This window comes from Gymnodraco acuticeps, unplaced genomic scaffold (genome assembly GCF_902827175.1).
Source record: "Gymnodraco acuticeps unplaced genomic scaffold, fGymAcu1.1, whole genome shotgun sequence".
Taxonomy (NCBI): Eukaryota; Metazoa; Chordata; class Actinopteri; order Perciformes; family Bathydraconidae; genus Gymnodraco; species Gymnodraco acuticeps.
The window spans coordinates 163,972-186,691 of record NW_022990963.1 but is presented as its reverse complement, the minus strand read 5'-3'; the positions used below and the strand labels follow the sequence as shown (position 1 = coordinate 186,691).

General features: G+C 41.9%; 1 protein-coding gene across 1 annotated transcript in view; it reads right to left on the bottom strand.

Moving 5' to 3' along the window:
* Positions 1-22,720, bottom strand: part of kcng2 (potassium voltage-gated channel, subfamily G, member 2) — a 48,895-nt gene that overhangs the window by 20,339 nt on the left and 5,836 nt on the right. The window contains exon 2 of the mRNA XM_034235178.1: positions 14,127-15,003. Coding sequence (XP_034091069.1) covers positions 14,127-14,918 — 792 coding nt within the window. The 5' untranslated portion in view covers positions 14,919-15,003. The remainder of the gene's footprint in view (positions 1-14,126; positions 15,004-22,720) is intronic.

Here is a 22,720-nt window from a genome sequence, read left to right as displayed (position 1 = left end):
AAGTCTGGGCACGTTGTGAGCTGTGCATACACACAAGGGGAGTTAGTCGGTTCCGTGAGAGCCAGCATGCGGGACCGGGACTCTGGGATTTGTAGTCTTTCTAGTTGCGTATTTTTCATAGTCTTATATTTCAACAGTTTTACGACAAACTGTGACTTTTTTTACATGGAAATTATTTTTTAAGATTGACAAACATCATATGTGTAATTCGTGGCACAATTCAAACGGAATCGAAAGATACGTTTTCTCTCCCCATTGACTTCAATACATCATTTTTCCGAAATAAGGTCCCATGGACCGGAAGTAGATGGGCTGGACTTCACCTCTCTATATACAGAATGATGGCAAATGTTGAATCATATTGCCTGGATGTGAAAATTGTCCCTGTTTGCTAGCAGAGGCGGATTTAGGATTGTAGGAGATCCGGGGCTTAGCCAGATTGTTCAAGTTGTTGGGGGGGGGGTGCTAATGGAGCACGCTCATGTACTGTGATCTCGTCTGTGCGGGGCTACTGCGGAGCGCATAAAGCAGACTCTTCACGCAAACGAAGGATCACTTCTTCTTCAGGGCTGGGAAGGCTACGCAGTACGCAGGATACTGTCCCGCAGCTGCTGCCTCTCTGTTGGACTCCGGTACTGCACATTACTTTACGTGAAGCATTCGGGGCTTTTCAGAAAGCATTCAGGGCTTTTCAGAAAGCATTCGGGACTTTTCAGAAAACATCCGGGGCTTTTCAGAAAACATCCGGGGCTTGAGCCCAAGCCTAGCTCCGCCATTGTTAACTTGTTACCCATACACATTTAAAATGTGCTGTTTTAAAGCTTGTTTCCACAGTTCAAAAACATTTATTCAAGTTTAAAATAAAAGTGTATCTATTTCATCTCAATTAAATGGTCTTAATAGCCATTTTAGTCAAATCAAAAGCTTGAGTATTGCATTTAAAGCAGTATCATTTAAAAGCTTACAAGTCAAGGTTTATGTAGGTTTAGCATTATTATATTAATGATCTTTATACTGCAATAACTGAAGCCTCAAAAACATTTGGTCAACAAACATACAATATATTTGAGGAATCAATTCATTCGTTTTATAGGGAGTTTCTGAACAGATGTAAATGGATGGCGATCAAAGCTAATGGAGTTATACAGGTTCTGCAATGGCGGCATACTTAACAGTGGCAATTAGCAAAAGCACTTTACCAATTAAGAGCAGATTTCAAGAAAGTGTCCAAGACTGTGTGTATTACATTACATGTAAGTTGCTTTTATCCAAAGCGACTTACATACTGAATACAGTATCCCCACAGGAGCAATTTGGGGTGAAGTGTCTTGCCCAGGAACACAACAACATGCTGACTGCAGTGGGATTTGAACCCGTGACCCCCCTGATCCAAACACCAACGGACAACCCACTGCACCACACGCCTCCCTGTTCACCTATCATGCTATTTGTAGGCAATAGCATAGGTCTCAGATATATACAAATATATAAAAAACATGTCTATGAAGTGTTTTGCTCAAAATACCAAACAGATCATTCTAGCCATGCCTCATATCCCTCTATTTCACTTCCTGTTTCAAAAGTGCTGATTTGGGTATAAAGCTTTAAAAAGGAGGGGTCTGAGCTCATGCGGGACCCGGCAACTACCGTCTAAACTAAATGCTGCCGTGATGAAACGCCATATCATGGATTATCAAGGATTCTCTCTGAAACAGTTTGGAGCTCAAAGGCTTTCTCTCTTGCCGGTTATACCACAAGGTGAGTTCCTTTTTACTTCCTGCTTCTTCACACACATGCTCTCCAGTACAGGTTAGCTCTGAGTGTTAGCGATGCTAATGTAAACACCAACCATATTACGTCCAAAACAGTCGGGCATTGTTTCTGATAGCAACGTTTCTGATTGGGCCGTGGGTCCACATTTCAGATATTATGTCATATGGGACGCAAATCTGGATCAGCTCCGTTGTTCCCCGTTTTTAGAGATTTGGGTACGGAGGAAAAGAGAGAGGGTTTTATTTTCTGATGCTGCGTGAGTTCCCCGACACACCGGGGACACATGTTGATGTAGAGAAGACATCAAAAAGTGCATTTTGCATGATAGGTCCCCTTTAAACTAAAACGGAGGATTTTCTGTCAGCTCAGATTTTATATCGGCTTTTTTAAACTGTAGTATGTGCTCAAGTGTTTCAATTTTGGGCTACAGCCTGAATATGCTTAATGAAAGGCAGGTTTTCCTATCAATAGAATCATTTTTTATACTTAATATAGTTTCTTCTCTTCTAAGGTCACATTGTTCTGTTTTCTTACACAACACACTTCAGTTAAACACATCTTTGCAGGGTTTTGCATTTGGTTTGGCACTTTTACTTTATTTTTACCATCTCTAATATTCCTGATAGTTAAGAATATAAAAATAAATGTCATATTGTGGTTAGCCTCCCTTCATTGTGTTATCCTGAGTTGCCAAGAATGACACAGCCTCCTCATTATACCCATACAACTTTGCGTTTTGGGGCTGGTTCAGATTGGGTTCTCACTTCGAATGAACCGCCACCACCTCGTTTTACCACTTCCAGGTGGCTAATTGGCTCCACTGTGACACTGTTTCCAGCTGTCCAGAATCTGAGGCATAATCACACCTGTTGCTCTTCTGATTCAAGTAATTAAAGCTGCAGATTCACCAGCCGTGTAGCGACAGATGACTCTTAATTTGAGATCAAATGAGACGACGTTTAAGCTGGTTTCATCTGCTTTGTTTTCCTGATTGATGTTCCCTTTGAAGCTCGCATACAAACACTGATGGAGACACATTTTTGACGGATGCTAATGCTAAAGCTATTCTTTAATCACACTGGACGTCTTTCAAGTGTTAAATTAGCACGATGAGAAGATGATCTGCAGCCACATCTCCAAAGCTTTTTTTGTCTGCAAAGGGCGGACATGAAAAGGCTCGAGGAGGAAGACATTGTCAGATTGAATTTGCGTCTTTTTGCTCCACTTGTCACTGACTGTGGCAACATGTGTAGTGAGTGTGAACAGAAGCCTGAGGTAGAAATATATTTCTTCTTCCTGCAAGATGAAAGCTAAATGCAGCAACAAGTGGAAAGGCTCTGCTTTCACTTTCAGACCTCATTAGAGAACAGAGGCTGTAAGTAATGAGTACCATCCTCTTATTTAGGCATGTCTAACAGGTTACTACTTTAGCATAACATTCAACCACTTTCTTTTCAAATTGCCAATATGGTGCTTAGGGGCGGGACATCTCTAAGCGGTTGACCAATCACAACAGAGCCGGCCAGCTAACCAATCAGAGCAGACTGGGCTCTGGTTTCAGACAGAGGGTGAAAAGAGGTGCTGCAGCACAGGCAGTATGAGAAGAATAAAGAGCTTTTTGAACATTAAAGCAAGGAGACATGAAGAGACACTACATACTGATATACACCTGAACATCAGCAGGAGAGGACTCTTTAAAGTAGAGACACTACATACTGATATACACCTGAACATCAGCAGGAGAGGACTCTTTAAAGTAGAGGCACTACATACTGATATACACCTGAACATCAGCAGGAGAGGACTCTTTAAAGTAGAGACACTACATACTGATATACACCTGAACATCAGCAGGAGAGGACTCTTTAAAGTAGAGACACTACATACTGATATACACCTGAACATCAGCAGGAGAGGACTCTTTAAAGTAGAGACACTACATACTGATATACACCTGAACATCAGCAGGAGAGGACTCTTTAAAGTAGAGACACTACATACTGATATCCACCTGAATATCAGCAGGAGAGGACTCTTTAAAGTAGAGCCACTACATACTGATACACACCTGCACATCAGCAGGAGAGGACTCTTTAAAGTAGAGACACTACATACTGATACACACCTGCACATCAGCAGGAGAGGACTCTTTAAAGTAGAGACACTACATACTGATATACACCTGAACACCAGCAGGAGAGGACTCTTTAAAGTAGAGACTCTCCATACTGATATACACCTGAACATCAGCAGGAGAGGACTCTTTAAAGTAGAGACACTACATACTGATACACACCTGAATATGAGCATGTTTTTTTAAATGCAGATGTTTTCAAACTTTTTTTTAATGAGACAAGTTCGCTCATGTTGAATTGTGAAATTCCCCTTCAAGAGTAACATATTTTCTATCCTGTTTTTCATGGTGACATTTTTGTTTTAACACCAAATCTGTGGGAGAAAAAATACATGCCTCTATAGTCAGCCATGTAGAGTCTACGGTTAAAAGACATCTGTTTAAATGAAGCTTCAGCATGGAGACGACACACAATATGAATCCATTTAATTTCCATTTAAAGCTCCTAATTTGTTTACTGGTCAGCTGGTGTGTAGATATGGTTTTGGGTAAACACGCTTTTTACTCTGCGAATTAAGACTTCATGGCTACAATTTCCATAATCATCATGTTATATAACATAATGAGTTTATTTCATTTTCACTTGATCCTATTTCATATTCATTTTTGAAAGCAGGTCAATTAAAATCAACTGCACGGAGAGAATATCTGTGGGATTTTGAATCTGAATCCCAGAACAAAAAAATATGTTTCTTCATGTTGTATAGGCACTTTCAATTACTGCATAGATTTGGGGGGAGTTAGATTTTTATGAAGCAATGTGTGCTGCAGAAACATTGAGAGGAGATCCACATTAATCTGGTATTCAAGTGAAAGGAGAGTAAGCCTCGGTGTCCCTGAGCCTTCGCCTCTGTCTCTGTCACTTTGATTTACAATGGAGGAAGACTGTGTGCTGCATCAACATCATCTGAATCCTACTGTAGCCTCTGCATTCATCCCTAAGGCTGTTAGGAATAAAAAACTAATCCTGTGAGCAAGGTTCCTTAAATTTACGTGTGTTGTATAATGCTGTGTTAATCCAACACATCCTCACTCCCAGGTCGGCCTATGTTGACGTTATGTCAAGTCCTGTGTCGGCTTTTTCCAACGCAAGGGGGGGGGCCTTAGCGTCCATTTTCAACGCATTTTCAGCTTTCCGGGATGTCCATATGCTTCTATGGACGCTCATGGAAGCACGGCATTCGTTTGTGTCGGCTGCCCTTAAAGGCAATGTGAGCGTCCATTCTCATTGGATAACGGAGAATTGTACACCCGAAAGTAAGTATTCCCCTTACTGTCGATTGATTTTACAGTGATATCTGCACTACTCATCGACTAAAGAACACCAGATTATCCTTGTTAATTACACAACATTGATTGGTTTAAATTGTGTGCAATGCTTTTGTATTTTCCCCTTCGATTCGGAGAAACACATATTTTTTCGGAGTAAAGGATGGCAGAAGACACTACACTACCCAGAATCCCCAGCTATCGTTTGGACTACACCATGTGCTCTGTTTGACAAACCCCGTGATAGTCCTCAAGCTCTGTGATTGGAGAGTGTGCTCCGAGGGTTACGCCGAGCCTCGAACGGCAGACTGTCCAAAACTGGATTTGAACGGGACCACCGCGTCCCCCCCCTCCCCCACCCCGTCCCCAGAACTACACATGCTGGCTATTCTGTTTCGCAACATGTTCTCTATCTATGGCACGTCTCTACTGGGAGTTGTAGTTTTAAAAGACGTTTTCGTATTTCCCATAATAAGAAGTTGCCAGTATTAAACTGTGTACATCCCTGGAGGTTTAGGGGATAGGAAACACTTACATTTAAAACATATAATTAATAAATGGGTGAAAATTGCTTGTGCCCATAATGGGCAGCATTAATATATATACACACATGCCAGCTAAGGTCAGAAGAGCTTTATTTAACAGCTGGTCTTATGTTTGTGACCCCTGTTGTTAATTGATAACATTACATTACATTACATTAATTGATAAGCCTGAAACATGCACTTGTCAAGGTTCAGAGGCACATTTTGCAAATATGGCAGTATAGCCATCGATCAGCTTAAGATAAAATATACTTTATTGATCCCAAGTTGGAACATTTGCGTTACATCAGCATGTGTAACAGTTAAATATGCAGTGGTGTTTATTTGTAAATCATTTAGTATGATCACACAAATTCTGTGTTTTATATTCAACAATTCTGTGTTCTTTATTTATTGATTGTTCAATACCTGACAAGGCCGGAGATGAAATATCTACATACATCTTATAAGAGTATAATACATTATGTATAATATCAGTTAAAATAAGTGCTTCAACATAGTTAACATTGCTGGAGGTATGCACAAATATTGATAGATGTCTTGTAATGCACTATTGAGGAACCTGCGACCCAAGTTTTTCATTCAATGCATAACTACACCATAGTTGTGTAGGCCTATATGATATGTCAATAAACCTTAGAAAATCTTGAAATCTTGAAAGGGATGTGCAAAATAGTCATTATATACAGTCTTTAATTAACTATTAGTAGAGAATAACGAGTAATGAATATACTTTATAGGGATCCTATTAATATCTAATAATAAAAATAATGACATTCAATAACATGCTTTAACCACTAGGTGTCCCTTTATATCAGGTGTGCACCTTTATGGTGTAAATACAGCCTATCTACCAATTGGATCAAATATAAAAGTCAGCCGAATTAGTGTTGATACTGCAAGGAGACGTATTGTGTGAAAATAAATGTAAGATGTTGTTTAATGGCTGATATATTTATGATCCACGTCACGTTTTCAGTTCCTCATGTTTGTCTAGAAGTCTTCTCATCAGGGCTCTATAAATACAGAACTACGGCAGATATGTCATATTTAATGCAGCCGAACCGTGTATTACAATGCCGTTATGTGATGACTTCCAAAGAGAAAAGCAAGCACACTCGGAATAAAGTATTATTTTATTTTTTTTAAATGTTTTCGGTCTGTTTCCGGTATTTGTTAATGACGATGTGCTGTGAGATGTGAGACTGGAATTGCACAGGGGAAAATAACGTATCTTTAGATGCGGATTTTGTTAAACTAATACGTTTGCGCTGTGTACCAACACTATACATTGACGGGGAAGGGGGTAGAAATAAAGATAACACCATTAAATAGTTACACAACATAACAGAAATAATATCGATAGCAGCGTCCCTAGCAACCACCTTGGTAACAATGAAAACGTTATGGACGCAATTTCCTGAAGTAATCTTCGTAATAACTAGCAAACTAAAGATCATGTACATCCACTGCACACATAATCTGAAATAACAACTCATATTTCTCGCATCAAAGGACATCAAAACGCATTTTAATGGCCAAACTAACTTTAAAATAGGCATTTTCCACCGAGAATAAAACGAAGTTCGGCCATGTTTTTTTTTCTGCAGGGAGAAATTTGAAGATCACGTGACGTCAAACAGAGCACATGGTGTAGGCCAAACGATAGCTGGGGATTCTGGGTAGTGTAGTGTCTTCTGCCATCCTTTACTCCGAAAAAATATTTGTTTCTCCGAATCGAAGGGGAAAAATACAAAAGCATTGCACACAATTTAAACCAATCAATGTTGTGTAATTAACAAGGATAATCTGGTGTTTTTTAGTCGATGAGTAGTGCAGATATCACTGTAAACTCAATCGACAGTAAGGGGAATACTTACTTCCGGGTGTACAATTCTCCGTTATCCAATGAGAATGGACGCTCACATTGCCTTTAAGGGCAGCCGACACAAACGAATGCCGTGCTTCCATGAGCGTCCATAGAAGCATATGGACATCCCGGAAAGCTGAAAATGGACGCTAAGGGCCCCCTCCTTGCGTTGAAAATGGACGCTAAGGCCCCCCCCTTACGTTGGAAAAAGCCGACACAGGACTTGACATAACGTCAACATAGGCCGACTTGGGAGTGAGGATGTGTTGGTTAATCTGGAAGATCTGTTGAGCATGCAAGGGTTTAAGCTTTTGTTAAACACCACACAGAGAACTCTATTACTCTGCAGGAGACATAATATTTAGAGCAGTGGTTCTCAACTGGTCAGGCCTCGGGACCCACTTTTTACTTGGTTAATACCCAACATTTTGAAGCACTCAAATCTATTCAACAAAAAAATGTGCTGTAAAATATACGCTTTTCAGCATAATAATATATTTTATTTCTATAGCGCTTTTCTTGAACCCAAAGACGCTTTACATTTGGGAGGGAGGGTAGACAAACAAAACAAAGACAATGCCAAAAAGAAACAAAACCGAAAAGCAGTCAGGAGGAAGTTGGTTGAGAGGGGGGGGGGGGGCTTATGGATACAGAGTTGAAGAGGTGGGTTTTGAGGCGGGACTGGAACAGGGTGAGGGACTCAGACTCACGGAGGTATTGGGGGAGGGAGTTCCAGAGCTTCGGGGCTGCCACAGAGAAGGCTCTGTCCCCGAAGCTCCGGAGTTTGGCCTTGGGGGTGGAAAGCAAACCGGCTGAGGTGGATCTGAGGGACCGGGGTGGTTGGTAGAGGATGAGGAGGTCAGTGAGGTAGGGGGGGGGCCAGATGGTGGAGGGCTTTGAAAGTGAGGTCCAGGAGTTTGTAGTGGATGCGGTGTGAAACGGGGAGCCAGTGGAGTTCTTTGAGGACCGGGGTGATGTGATGCCATGATTTGGTGTGGGTGAGGAGTCTGGCGGCTGCGTTCTGGACACGCTGGAGTCTACTGAGGGAGGTGGAGCTGATGCCGTAGAGCAGTGGTTCCCAAACTTTTTGTGCCCAAGGCACACCAAAGGACAAGTACAAATCTCAAGGCACACCTATTGTGCAAAATAGCCCTTATAACATGTGTTATCACTCATATCATGTAAAATATCTGTAAATGTGCATAATTATTTACTAATGCCAAATAAAATGTGACAAAGACAACTATATTACTCATGAAATATTTATTAACGAAATATTTCAGAAATTAATTTGAAACGTTATCAAATTAGGCTTCATCAAAGCAGCAACACACTCATTTAAACCAGACAGGTCACAAAATAAAAAATGAGGCAAAGGAAAGTCAGCAGAAATTCAGCACAGAGAACTGTCAATGCAAGGAAGCTGCACTGCATGGTCCTGAACTACAAATTATAAATGTAACATTTCAGCAATCAGCATTGAAACATGTGCTATTGTAAATATTTTTGCCGACTTACAAATTGGTGAGATACATGTGCCTGTCGGGGCGCGCAGCATTTTTTAATCCTTGGTGGCACTGAGGAGAGGGCCACTCACAAGTCCTGTTCAACAGAGAGCCGTGACCTCCTGTTGTTCTTCATGTAAATCAGAGTAGAGAACGCCAACTCCAGAGATGGGGTCGTTACTAAAAAAATGTAATATATTAGATATTACTTCTTTTTTTTTAAAGTAATATATTACACTACTTCGTTACTATCTACATAGAGTAACTCGTTACTTTACTCGCCGAGCACGTACGAACTGCGCGTGAGTGGCAATAACTTTCCTTACCAGCAAGTGGCGGTAGTGTGTATTTGTCATTCAAAACAGGCAACAACCGGAAGACAGGCATCTCTGCTTGTCTAGCTGACATCTCTCAGTGGATGTCTGCTCACCACCTCAAGCTCAACCTTGACAAGACTGAGCTGCTCTTCCTCCCGGGAAAAGATTGTCCAACTCTTGACCTGACAATCAACATCGGCACCTCAGTTGTTTCCCCGACTCAGACTGCAAGGAATCTGGGTGTGACCCTAGATAACAACCTGTCCTTCACTGCAAACATCGCTGCTACAACCCGCTGCTGCAGATACACGCTTTACAACATCAGGAAGATACGTCCCCAGCTGACTCAGAAAGCGACTCAGGTTCTGGTCCAGGCTCTCGTCATCTCACGCCTAGACTACTGCAACTCCCTCCTGGCTGGTCTACCTGCATGTGCCATTCGACCTCTGCAGCTCATCCAGAATGCAGCGGCTCGTCTGGTTTTCAACCTTCCTAAATTCTCCCACACCACTCCGCTCCTCCGCTCCCTTCACTGGCTTCCGGTAACTGCTAGAATCCACTTCAAGACACTGGTACTTGCTTACCGTGCTGCGAATGGATCTGGCCCTTCCTACATCCAGGACATGGTTAAACCGTACACCCCAGCGCGTGCACTACGCTCTGCATCAGCCAAACGACTCGTTGCGCCCTCGCTGCGAGGGGGACCCAAGTTCCCATCGGCAAAAACACGTGGGTTTGCTGTCCTGGCTCCAAGATGGTGGAATGAGCTCCCCATTGACATCAGGACAGCAGATAGCTTACACACCTTCCGGCGCAAACTGAAAACTCATCTCTTTCGACTCCACTTCGAGCGTTAGAACTATTAACGAAGCACTTTTATACTAATAAAGGACTGGATTACCTAAAGCCAGTTGAGTAGCACTTGAAATGTTTGGCTCTATGAAACCTGATATACTTATATGATTCTGTTTTCTTCAAGGTTGTGTCTTCCTGGTCGAATGTACTTATTGTAAGTCGCTTTGGATAAAAGCGTCAGCTAAATGCAATGTAATGTAATGTAATGTACAGAGAAGAAGAACAGACTGCGTGATATAAACAAACAACAAATAGCTGTGCGGTAGCTTCACCTTAGCATGAGTTCTTTGCAGGTGTTTGTTGAGGTGTGACGTGGTGTTTCCAGCAGTGGATAACAGCTGCTGGCCTGGACACAGTTTGCACCTCACCGTCACATTCCTGTCTATTCTTCGGACGAACTCAAAATAATGGGCATACCTCCACCCCTCGAAAGTTATCGCTGACTCAGCCATGTTTATGCAGCACTGCACGTGGAGATGTGGACGCGCAAATCGCGCAGATTGCGTACATATAAACCTACAAAGTACTGATATAGTAAATTAAAACATAATTATTTTTGTGTAGTTGTATATTGCAATAATAACGTATGGTTGTCACAACATCCCACGGCACACCCGGACTTGCCTCACGGCACACCGTTTGGGAACCACTGCCGTAGAGGAGTGAGTTGCAGTAGTCAAGGCGGAGGAGATGAAGGCGTGAATGAGTCGCTCAGCTGCAGGGCGGGTGAGAGAGGGACGGAGTTTGGCAATATTGCGGAGGTGGAAAAATGAGGTTTTTACAACTTGACGGATGTGGGGCTCGAGGGAGAGGGTGGGGTCAAATATAACGCCAAGGTTGCGTGCCTGGGTGGAGGGGGAAACAGGGGTGCCATAAATGGTGACTGTCAGGTTGGGGGTTTTGCTGAGGGTGGATTTGGAGCCGATGAGAAGGAGTTCAGTTTTATTGTTGCATACAATACATAGCATAGCATACAATATTAATTAAAGTGAAGTACAGTGCAAATATCCCTTATATCCCTTCACAGAACTAAAGTATGCTTTTAAAAAAGGTTTAATGAGATGATGGAATCAAAGCTGAACTGTATAAAAAGGCGCATGCTGTCTGTGGGGATTCTCCCCCAGGAGATTTTTAGAAATACTAACATAAACTATGCATTCTGGTACACTCTGAGAAGAAAATAAATAGATGTATTACTACCCGACATGTTAATATTGTATACCATTGTTTGTTTTTCACTTTGTTCTGACATCTTGCTGCGAGAAGAGCAAAGAGGAGAGAGTCTGTGTGACTTACTTTTAAATTGTGGGTAAGGGTAGATAGCTCCCATTGTTCTGTGACCTGTCAGTCATCAGACCGGGGGTCATATTTCATTATATGTTCATTTGTATCTGAAGTTGTAACCATGGATGTATAAAGAAGAGTTCTACCGCTAAGTTATTCTCCGTGGGGACTTCCGGCAACAATCTTGATTCTGATTGGCCAGAAGAAAAAACATCAGCAAAGATATTTTATTGAGAAGATGATCACTGTGACAGAAGTTTTCAAAACCGTTTATGGTCTCCGGTACTTCCAGTCCATCGCCGACTGCATGCACCATGGATGTATAATGCATGCACAGCGTAAGAAAATCGGGCCTTCAAAATAAAAGTTTGACTTTTTCCCCCAAAATTTTTTTTTAAATGTTTTGTCTCCATGCTTTAATGCTTCAATTTTTTTTTCCAATTTTTTTTTCTTCACTCACACATCCGCGACCCACTACTAACAGGTCCGCAACCCACTTTTGGGTCGCGACCCACCAGTTGAGAACCACTGATTTAGAGGGTGAATGTTGTGAAGTGCATTTCCTCAAAAACTGTACTTCAGGACATTTTGGGATTTTAATCTGTGTCCATGATAGATAGAAATGTTGAAGACGATTGCTTTTGAACAGTTACATCACTCCAAGTTAAAGGTCCCATATTGTACTGTTTCTCATCAATATATTACAGGTCTCAGATACAGAACATGTCTCTGATTGGCTGAAACACCAAACAGATCATTGCAGCATTACCCATAATCCCCTCTGTTTCAGCCCTGTTTCCAAAGTGCTGATTCTCTGTCTGTTACTTTAGATCAGGGGTGCCCAACCAGTCGATCGCGATCGACCGGTCGATCGCGAGGAGATTCCCAGTCGATCGCGAGATGTGTCTAAAAATAGAACAACAACATTCTGTTTTATCGTTAATGTCCTGTAACATAATGTTCCTGTGCCAGAATAATGCACTTGAACGCATCAAAGCTTTGTGATTGGCCGGCGTGACCCCATGTGTCGGGGCGTGGCTGGTGGGCATTGGGCAGTATTTCGCTGACGTTGTTGTCCGACCTTGTCAACAGGAGTGACAGACCGCACACACAAGACCGCAATTATGGCAGAAGCAAAAAAGCCCAAAATATATAATTTTCACTCCGAGTGGGAGGATGATTATTTTTGTATCTATTCCAATTCAAAGTCCATCTGTCTCATCTGCAATGCGAGCGTGGCTTTATCGAAGAAGGGTAATTTAGGAGCAGCATTTCAAAACAGTGCACAAACGCTACGAGACGGAATTCCCTCCTAATTCTGCCCGACGCTCCCAAAAGGGGAGGGGCCTGAAAGGACAGCTAAATGCACAGCAGTCCATTTCCACCAGGCCCAACAACAAGAGCAAGGCTGCTACCAGAGCATCTTATCGTGTCAGTCACGTTCTTGCGAAACACATGAAGTCTTTCAAAGACGGCGAAGTTGTGAAAGAAGCATTCCTGGAGGCTGCCGACGGGCTTTTTGGGGACAGTAAAAATAACAGCAGCATTTCAACAGGTTTTTGATAAAAACTCAAGTTTGATACCGTTATTAATCAGCTGTAAGTTTTAGTTTGTTTGAACTTATTCATTATAATTATTGTACAAAATTGTATAAGAATGCAAACATTAAGATCTGTTCTGTTTAAATTGATTATAGTCTATTATCAATTCAGGTTAAGAAACTAGTGTTGCTTGCATCCTATTTTAAAAGGCATTTATTTTTATATTCTACTAAAATGCAACAAAAAAAGGGTTTGATTCTATTAATTTTGTCTTTTTTATTGCATTTTGGCAGCAGATTCCTGTGTAGCTTCAGATCTGAGTTGTCTTAGTAAGCCGAATGTATACTTTTGTAGCAACACTATTTGTATATAATGGCAAAGAATGGGTTCAGAGTCTTTTCTTGTTTTCCTGTGTCATGTGTGGCAGCACTGTTCAATGTTTCTTGAAAACATTACCCACTGTAGTGACGTGTGAATAAACTCCAACTCTGTATCAACAACACTGTTGTGTAACTTCAGTTAAATACTTGTATGTGTGTAGATTAGAAAGAGGTAAGATAAAGGATCTGCAGTATTTTATGAAGTATTCATCGTACAAAGGTCAGTTTTATACAAGTAGAAGTGTGTATTTACCTGGTAGTAGGCTGTCAGTAATGGCTACGCCTCTCTATTTGGACTGGTAGATCTCGGCAGACTGGCAACTTTGAAAGTAGCTCTCGGTTCAAAAAAGGTTGGGCACCCCTGCTTTAGATGAAAATAAGGAGCCCCTACCCACGCCCCTCTGAGAGAGATTTGGTTACAAAGAACTCAATGGTGCTCTAGGAGGAGATTCAAGTGATAAGAGAGGAGAGGGGGGGGGGGGGGGTTACCTTGGTTGCTGATTGGCTAATGGTTACACAAGACAAAACTTCATTCCAGAAACGGAAGATTGGCAAACAACATATGAGATTGGACTTTTTGGATACCTGAATCTGTGAAAAAGAAGGGCAAGGATATATAAGTTATGACTGAAAGTAAAAGCGAAGAGACTCACCCTCTCCTCCTCCTCCCTGAGGTCTGGCATGGTGCTGACACACAGCGTCACAGCGGTGATGGCTACAAATATAACCGACAAACAGGCGAAGATCTTCCCGGGTAAACCAGAGTGTGGGTTCTCCACCATGTCCCTTAATCTCCTCATGCATCCCCCCGCTCGAGTCTCTTCTGGAGCCTCCATCTCAGGCGGTTGTGGACTCTCCTGGCAGGATTGTGGCGTTGTTAGCTCTGCTTCCTCTTCCTCCTCCAGTCTCTGTTGCTCCTTGAACTCCGCCTGTCTGAGCCTCAGTTTCCTAAGGCAGCACCAGTCTAGATTTTTCTCCTCCACCCCCCAATAGAGCAGCTCCTCCTGGAACGACAAGGCGCACATTTCCCTCAGTAGCCTCAGTTTCCCCGCGGCTAAGAAACACACGATTGTGCGGAAAGCCGACGGACTTCGGTCGAAGAAATACTCGTTTCGGCTGCTGTCGTAATCGTCGCACAAATCCATGATTTCATCCTCGTTGCTGCAGCTTCGCAACTTCCCCAATCGAGTCAAAGGGAATTCGTCCAACGTAGACCAAGGGATTTGGTACTTTATCCCGCCGACGTTGATAATGGCCGCCCCGTCAGAAAGGCCGATCTCTCCTCCATCTTGTTGTCGAGGCTGAGGCTGGAGAAGAAGCTTGGCTCGCTTGTAGAACAAACCCTTTTTGGCCAGGACCTCCTTCTTGTTCTCCACAGGTTGGAAGTGGAAGGTGGTGAACTGGTGCTCGGAGCTACCTGCCAGGAAGGCCACCTCCTGGTACATCACGGACACTTTTCCTGCACAATGTGATGGTGTTCACAGGGGAGGTGACTAGATGTTGTCACCCATTCAGCAACACAGAACGTCTCTGTGGGACAGAAAAGAAAAGACTGTCACGATCTGTCTGTGTTTTATTTTGTATTATTAAGATCTGTCTTTGTTTTCCTGTTTTATTCTGAAAGGTGCACCCCCCTAGTTATGTCTGCTCTTACTTCCTGTCTCTGGATTTCCCTCCTGTTTGATTACCTGATTGTGTTCACCTGTGTTTTCTCTCGCTCCCCACCTGTGTCTTGTCTTGGTGATCACTGTATTTTTATGATCAAATAGTTTGCACAAGAGACGAGCATGACCATAAGACGAGACAAGCTACATCAGGCCATCTACTGGCACCTAAACCCAGGACAAATCTTCTGAACTCTTCTGTGTCTTATAGAGCTATAAAGGAATGGAACTCCAAACTACCTTGCTGAAATAGAGTCCAGAGCCTCTTTCAAGAAGAGATTGAAGGGCCATCTACTAATGACCATGTACCCTTGTGAGCTGTGAGCTTTGTACTGGTGGGTGTCTTGTGCACTCATCCTTGGCTGAGATTGATATTGAAAGTGGATGACATTGTTGATGATGTTGGAGATGTTGTTAATGATGTCAGGACTTACATCTTGAATGTTGCTGTATTATTGTTGTATTGTTTTAAGTGTCGGACCCCAGGAAGAGTAGCTTTTGTCAAGAGCAAAAGCTAATGGGGATCCTTAATAAACATAAACTCTTGCTGGTATTTAAGTTCTGTTCATCTTTCAGTTGGTGTGAGATCCTTATCTAAATTGAATGTGTTCACTGGGGAGAGAGTTCTGCTCTGTATGTGTATTTTGTAGCCTTGAAATAAAAGTATTTTCAGTTCAACCTTGAATTCCTGCATTTGGGTCCTGCCTGCTTCGCTCACCCTGATAAAGACAACCATTACAGCCATGGCCGATCTGTCAACACTCTCACTTCATTCAAACAATCCCTCAAAACTCACCTTTTCACTCTTGCCTTCAACTCCTAATCCACTAAGCCTTCACCCTTATTCCACCTAGCTTAGCACTTTTTACTTTTGTTATTTTTCTTCTTTACTTGCTTGTAAAGCGCTTTGAGCACCAGGAAAAGCGCTTTATAAATCACATGTATTATTATTATTATTATTACATTTACTCAGTGTCTATGCAGGCTTTTTAGGATTGCATGGTTTAATTCTATCCATCTATCTATCTATCCATCCATCCATCTATCTATCTATCTATCCATCCATCTATCCATCCATCTATCCATCCATCTATCCATCCATCTATCTATCTATCCATCCATCCATCCATCCATCCATCTATCTATCTATCTATCTATCTATCTATCTATCTATCTATCCATCTATCTATCTATCTATCTATCTATCTATCTATCTATCCATCCATCTATCCATCCATCCATCCATCCATCTATCTATCCATCTATCTATCTATCTATCTATCTATCTATCTATCTATCCATCTATCTATCTATCTATCTATCTATCTATCTATCTATCTATCCATCCATCTATCCATCCATCTATCCATCCATCCATCTATCCATCCATCTATCCATCCATCTATCTATCTATCCATCCATCCATCCATCCATCCATCTATCTATCTATCTATCTATCTATCTATCTATCTATCCATCCATCCATCCATCTATCTATCTATCCATCCATCTATCCATCCATCCATCCATCCATTCATCCATCTATCTCCTCAGCAAACACTTGAGATACGTCAGTCTTTAAAAGTTTTAAAGAAGTCAGTATGTCTCAGACAAAGTACTAGTTGAATGGCTGAAGAAACATTATATCCATTTGAATGATTATTGTGTCTAGTCCATCTCTTAGACCTGGTCACAAAGCATTTCAGTTCTAGTTGAATCGCCTTGATTTGTGCATTTGCTCATGCAAATACAATTGCATTAACATTTTGACCAAACGAAAGCCATCTTGACGAACCAGAATTGAGGAAGCTATCGTAGCTTATTAGCTGTATTGCACAATTAGCAATGTTCATTATATTAGATAAGTGCCTAGAATGAGTGGATTCATTTTGGTGCATCACTTTCTACCAAAACCTATAAACACTTTTCTTTTCAGACATGGACAGACTGTACTAACTTGGTCTCTTTCAGTATAATCTATGACGCATTCGCTTTCAGTCAGACAACAATGTTAATCTCTAAAGAAAATATTTCCTGCTTCACACGGTATGTGAGGAGACTTGAGACCATTCAGCAAATCAGAACATCAAGAATAGCCAGCAAATACATGTATTCAATGTGTTTACATCTTTCTATTATATCATAAAACATTCGGTCCATGGTATGTGCTGTGACTTTGAATCCACCTAAATTGGACAGCATCAGACTTAGAGAGGAAACACATATATATATATATATATATATATATTGTAGTCCTCACAAAGGAAAACACATTTTGTCAACTGTACAATCCTTGTTTTTAACTACATCTCTTGTTTGAATGAAAGAAGAACACATAAATAATGTTGAAAAAGACCCGCAAGACAAAAACAGTGTATATGTAAATCTTCTCTGCACTCTAATTACAATGGAAGATCAAAGAAAAGCCACTTTATGTCAGCCTGAACCAAAAGCGTAAACACTAATAATGTTGTTTTTCCATTCAATGCACCACCAGGCATTGTATAAGTAACTGTGAAAACAGCACAATGAGGCAGGGATGGTCTAAAAGCAACGCATCAACGGCTACATACAACATATGTGAAGCAAACACATGTTAAATGTATGTGGTTATGGTTTATTCATGTTTCATTTCATATGAACACACAGCTTCTGAAGGCATTATTCAAAACAGGCTTTTCTGTCCACATGAGAAAGGATCAAAAGGACAAGGCTTTTATAAGAACAATGCATTACTTATTTATGTGGTTAAGGATGTAGTTAAGTTGATTGTAAAGGAGTTTGACATTTTTTAAGGGATGTATGACGTAACTGTACAGTAGCTGTTAGACGAACACATATGTGAGAATGCTGTTCATTGATTACAGTTCAGCCTTCAACACCATTGTGCCCTCCAAGCTGGCCATCAAGCTCAGAGACTTCGGGCTCAACAGTGCCCTCTGTGACTGGATCCTGAACTTCCTGATGGGCAGACCCCAGGCAGTGCGGGTGGGAAACATCACATCCTCCACCCTGATCCTCAACACCGGAGCCCCTCAAGGCTGCGTGCTCAGCCCTCTCCTCTACTCCCTGTTCTCTCACAACAGCGTGGCCACACACAGCTCCAACACCATCGTGAAGTTTGCTGACGACACGACCGTCATCGGCCAGATCACAGACGGCGACGAGACGGCGTACAGAGAGGAGGTTGAAAATCTGACATCTTGGTACCAGGATAACAACCTCCATCTCAACGTCAGCAAAACCAAGGAGCTGATTGTGGATTACAGGAAGCAGCAGGGAGAGGGACACGCCCCCATCGCCTTCAATGGGACTACGGTGGAGAGAGTCAGCAGCTTCAGGTTCCTCGGTGTCCACATCACTGAGGACCTGACATGGACTCTTCACACTAACACCATCACCAAGAAAGCTCGACAGCGGCTCTTCTTCCTCCGCAGGCTGAGGAGGTTCAACATGGACTCCAGGATACTCTGCACCTTCTACAGGTACATAGAGAGTATCCTGACTGGCTGCATCACGGCCTGGTACGGCAGCTGCACCACCCTCAATCGTAAGGCTATACAGAGGGTGGTGAAAACTGCACAGAACATCACCAGGACGGAGCTGCCATCCATGGAGGACCTTTACTCCCAGCGGCTCAGGAAGAAAGTCCTCAGGATTATAAAAGTCCTGCATCACCCCAGCCACAAACTGTTCAGTCTGCTGCCGTCTGGCAGGCGTTACCGCAGCATCCGGGACTAAAACCACCAGACTCAGAGACAGTTTCATCCCACAGGCCATAAGACTGTTAAACACCTGAACTGCTGAAACAACATCCATAACATTCATCTACTTAGCCATTATTTATCTATTTCTCTAATATATCATTCCAATAACTGGCATATTATATAGACTCTTATTGCACTATTTCACTTTTTTAAACTATTTTTAATACCTGGAGACCAGAGGAATTTTCTCTCCCAGACCAGCTGCAAAATGTAAACGATCCAACAACCTCACAGTACAAATATGTTACTTTATCACATTAATAATAAATACGTTTTTATTTCATCTTGACAGCAAGTCGGACCCCCTGCTGCTTTTGCTGACTCATCACTCGCTGATCAAATAGTGAAAATGTCTGTTTGGGTTGACTCTCTTCACACAAAAACCCTCTCTTTAGATCCAATTACACTCTTCTGAAGCCACGCTGCCGTATCAAGCTGAGACACTTCTTGTTTTATTAAATACAGGAACATCTGGATGCAAAATAAACATAACTAGGGCTGTTTTATAGCAACAGGCCATCTAACGATATCTGTTCTGCACCTGAGGCAAGAGATGATGAAGCGGGGGCATCGTCAGATCAAATTAAGAGTGAGACCCCTGCAGCTATCCTCAGAGTTTACTCTTTTATATTATATGCCCAGTCATTTGCTGTTTTCTCGAAAGGAGGGGGGTCAGAGAGCTCCACAGCGACTCAGCAAAATGCTTCTGACAGCAGAGGTTTATTGAGCATGACACTGAACCTAGGGGGGGGGGGTTTAAAGGAGCACAGAGAGAATATATTTCTATAGGATGAGCTTCACAGAGAGGCCAACGAGGCTTATTGAATCATGGGAATACTTCATATGTTACAGTATATGTATACACAGAGTTGGGTGTAACAATAATAACAACTAAAATAAGTAACTGTAATAATATTACCTTTGCCGGTAACGGAGTGGTGTAACGCGTTACTTTTATAATTCAGTAATCACACTACAGTTACTAACATTGCCCCGACACGCGTTACTTCGTTACTTTTATAAAATAATCACACTCACTGACAGACTAGAGGGGTTTCCGCCGCAGGTTTATATACATGTAGGCCTATGTAATCTGCGCGACTTGCGAGACCACATCTCCACGTGCAGTGCTGCATAAACATGGCTGAGTCTTCTCATCTGTGAACTCCCTCAACGGGGCCGCTCGCTCTCTTTTGTTGATCGCCCTCTCACGGGTGAACAGTTCAATGCCCCGCTTCATTGTAGGAATTCTGCCATGTCTCTACCACTTTAGTTTGACCATCTCTGTTACTAAGTTATGGAATACTAAATAAATAAGTAATTAGTTACCTTACCGTTACTGCGCTCAAAAAGAATGATAAGAATAATGCGTCTTGAACTGGTTTCATTCATTAGTGTCTTGACGTTTCACAGACTGTTAGCTTGTTGTGTGGCTGGTAGCCTATTTTAGAGCATATCAAAAGAAAGACTTGTGTTATGTCTTCCTTAATGCAATAGTAATTGCGGGTGCAAGTGGAGTCTCGCAGAGGCAAAACTGTGGCACGCTTACACTGTAGGTTGCGCCGCAGTCTGCGTGATCTGCCTGTAGGGAGGGGCGGGCCGGCCCTGCGAGTAAAGTAACGAGTAAGTAACGAGTAAGTAACGAGTAAAGTAACGAGTTACTTTATGTAGAGAGTAACGAAGTAGTGTAATATATTTTACTATTTTAAAAAGTAATATGTAATATGTAATATATTACTTTTTTTTAGTAACGACCCCATCTCTGTGTATACATGCCAGTGGTGTACAGTAGCTAAGTATACACTTATTCCATAAAAAGCGAATGAGCTGTAAAGATTTGTTAAGCATACAACGGTTTTAGCATTTCTTTGTGCACAATTTACCTGCTGAGTGAAAAACTGATTTCATTGTGTGTACTTTAAATCTCTCTTGTCCTCATTAGTTGAATTAATCTTTATTTGAAAAGGTTTTTGCTATAGATTTGCGACCCTGAACGCCTCTTAGCTTGGGGTTAAGATGTTAATCGATGTGATAAAAGGTAAAAACATTCCATAATCTGCTTCTCTCCTTAAAAGCTGGAGGTCACACAAGCTTCTTTAAAGAAACTATTTTCTTTCATCAGAGTGTTAAAAGGTGGAGGACTTTTAAACTCTGCTCTGTTTTTCCACCACTGTACAATTCAAATGCCTCTTTGCATATATCTGCAACTCATGCATCACTCAAACATCCGCCTTTCCACATCCCCTCCATCCATACTTGCCAACCTTGAGACCTCAGAAATCGGGAGCATTTCAAAACCACCGCGGGGGGGGGGGGGAGGAGGGGATCGCCGGAGCTGTATTAGATTAACATTAACATGCCTATTGTAGTTGTAAGTGCACTGCCTTGCGGCCTGAAGCACCATCCTTGATGGAGCATATGTGTGGGCTGGAACTGTATTTTGCAGGAAAGGAGTGAGCAGAGGGTGGAGTTGTCGATTCTTGTTCTGTTTTATGTGACTATCTTCCTAAGCCTCTCAGACTTCCAGTTGCGCGTGCTACTAAAGAGACGCGCTACCATGGAAACCAAACAATGGTGTACCTGTATTAAAGTCAGAGTGGAAACAGTCCTGAGTAAATCTGATTTTGTCAGAAATCGGGAGAAATGCGGGAGAAATATGACCCCGGGAGGAAACCGGGAGAGGGGAATGAAATCGGGAGTCTCCCGCGAAAATCGGGAGGGTTGGCAAGTATGCCTCCATCTTCATTTTCATAAAAGCCCTGAAGCAGAAGTGTATTTTGGGACAGAGAGGTGTTGAATGACTCTGAACCATCACCTGAACGGCTCCTTACTTTAAAACATGCACAGCAATCAGCTGAGAGAATATGATTTCATGATGTAGAGTGATGCAGAATGTCTCTCCTGAACTGCAATTATCCTGGAAAGAGTTTTCATTCATGATTACAGGATCATCGCAGTCTGAAGGGCCGAGACAGAGAGCTCCTTTTAGTTTCCGAGTCACAGCAAGACAGGATCTTGATGTCCACAAGGAAAAATAACAAAACATCATGGCTTGGTTTCTACAGTTTGAATTATAAACTGTTGATCCAAGTAAACGAGTCTTTCTACACACAAATGACATTTATTTACCTATTGAAAACTGGGTGGGACAACAGTTCTAAATTGGTTTGAATCCTACTTAAAGGACAGAAAAAACGTTGTTTCTATAGGTAAATACACATCTGAGTTGACAAATATGACATGTGGGGTACCTCAAGGCTCCATCCTGGGGCCTCTTCTCTTTAACGTCTACATGCTACCACTGGCTCAGATAATGAAAAACAACAAAATAAGTTACCATAGCTATGCGGATGACACACAAATGTACATAACCATTTCACCAGGAGACTATTCTCCAGTTAAAACACTGAGTAAGTGCATTGAACCAATCAATGACTGGATGTGTCAGAACTTTCTCCAATTAAACAAAGACAAAACTGAGGTAATGGTTTTTGGAGCCAAGTCAGAACGTATAAAAGTTAGCGCTGAGCTTCAGTCTGCAATGTTCAAAACAATAGATAAAGCCAGAAATCTAGGTGTAGTCATGGACTCTGACCTGAGTTTCAACAGTCACATTAAAACAGTTACTAAATCAGCCTACTATCACCTAAAGAATATATCTAGGATTAAAAGACTAATGTCACAGCAGGATTTGGAAAAACTTGTCCATGCTTTTATCTTCAGTAGACTGGACTACTGTAATGGTGTCTTCACAGGTCTCACTAAAAAATATATTAGAAAGCTGCAGCTGATTCAGAACGCCGCTGCTCGAGTCCT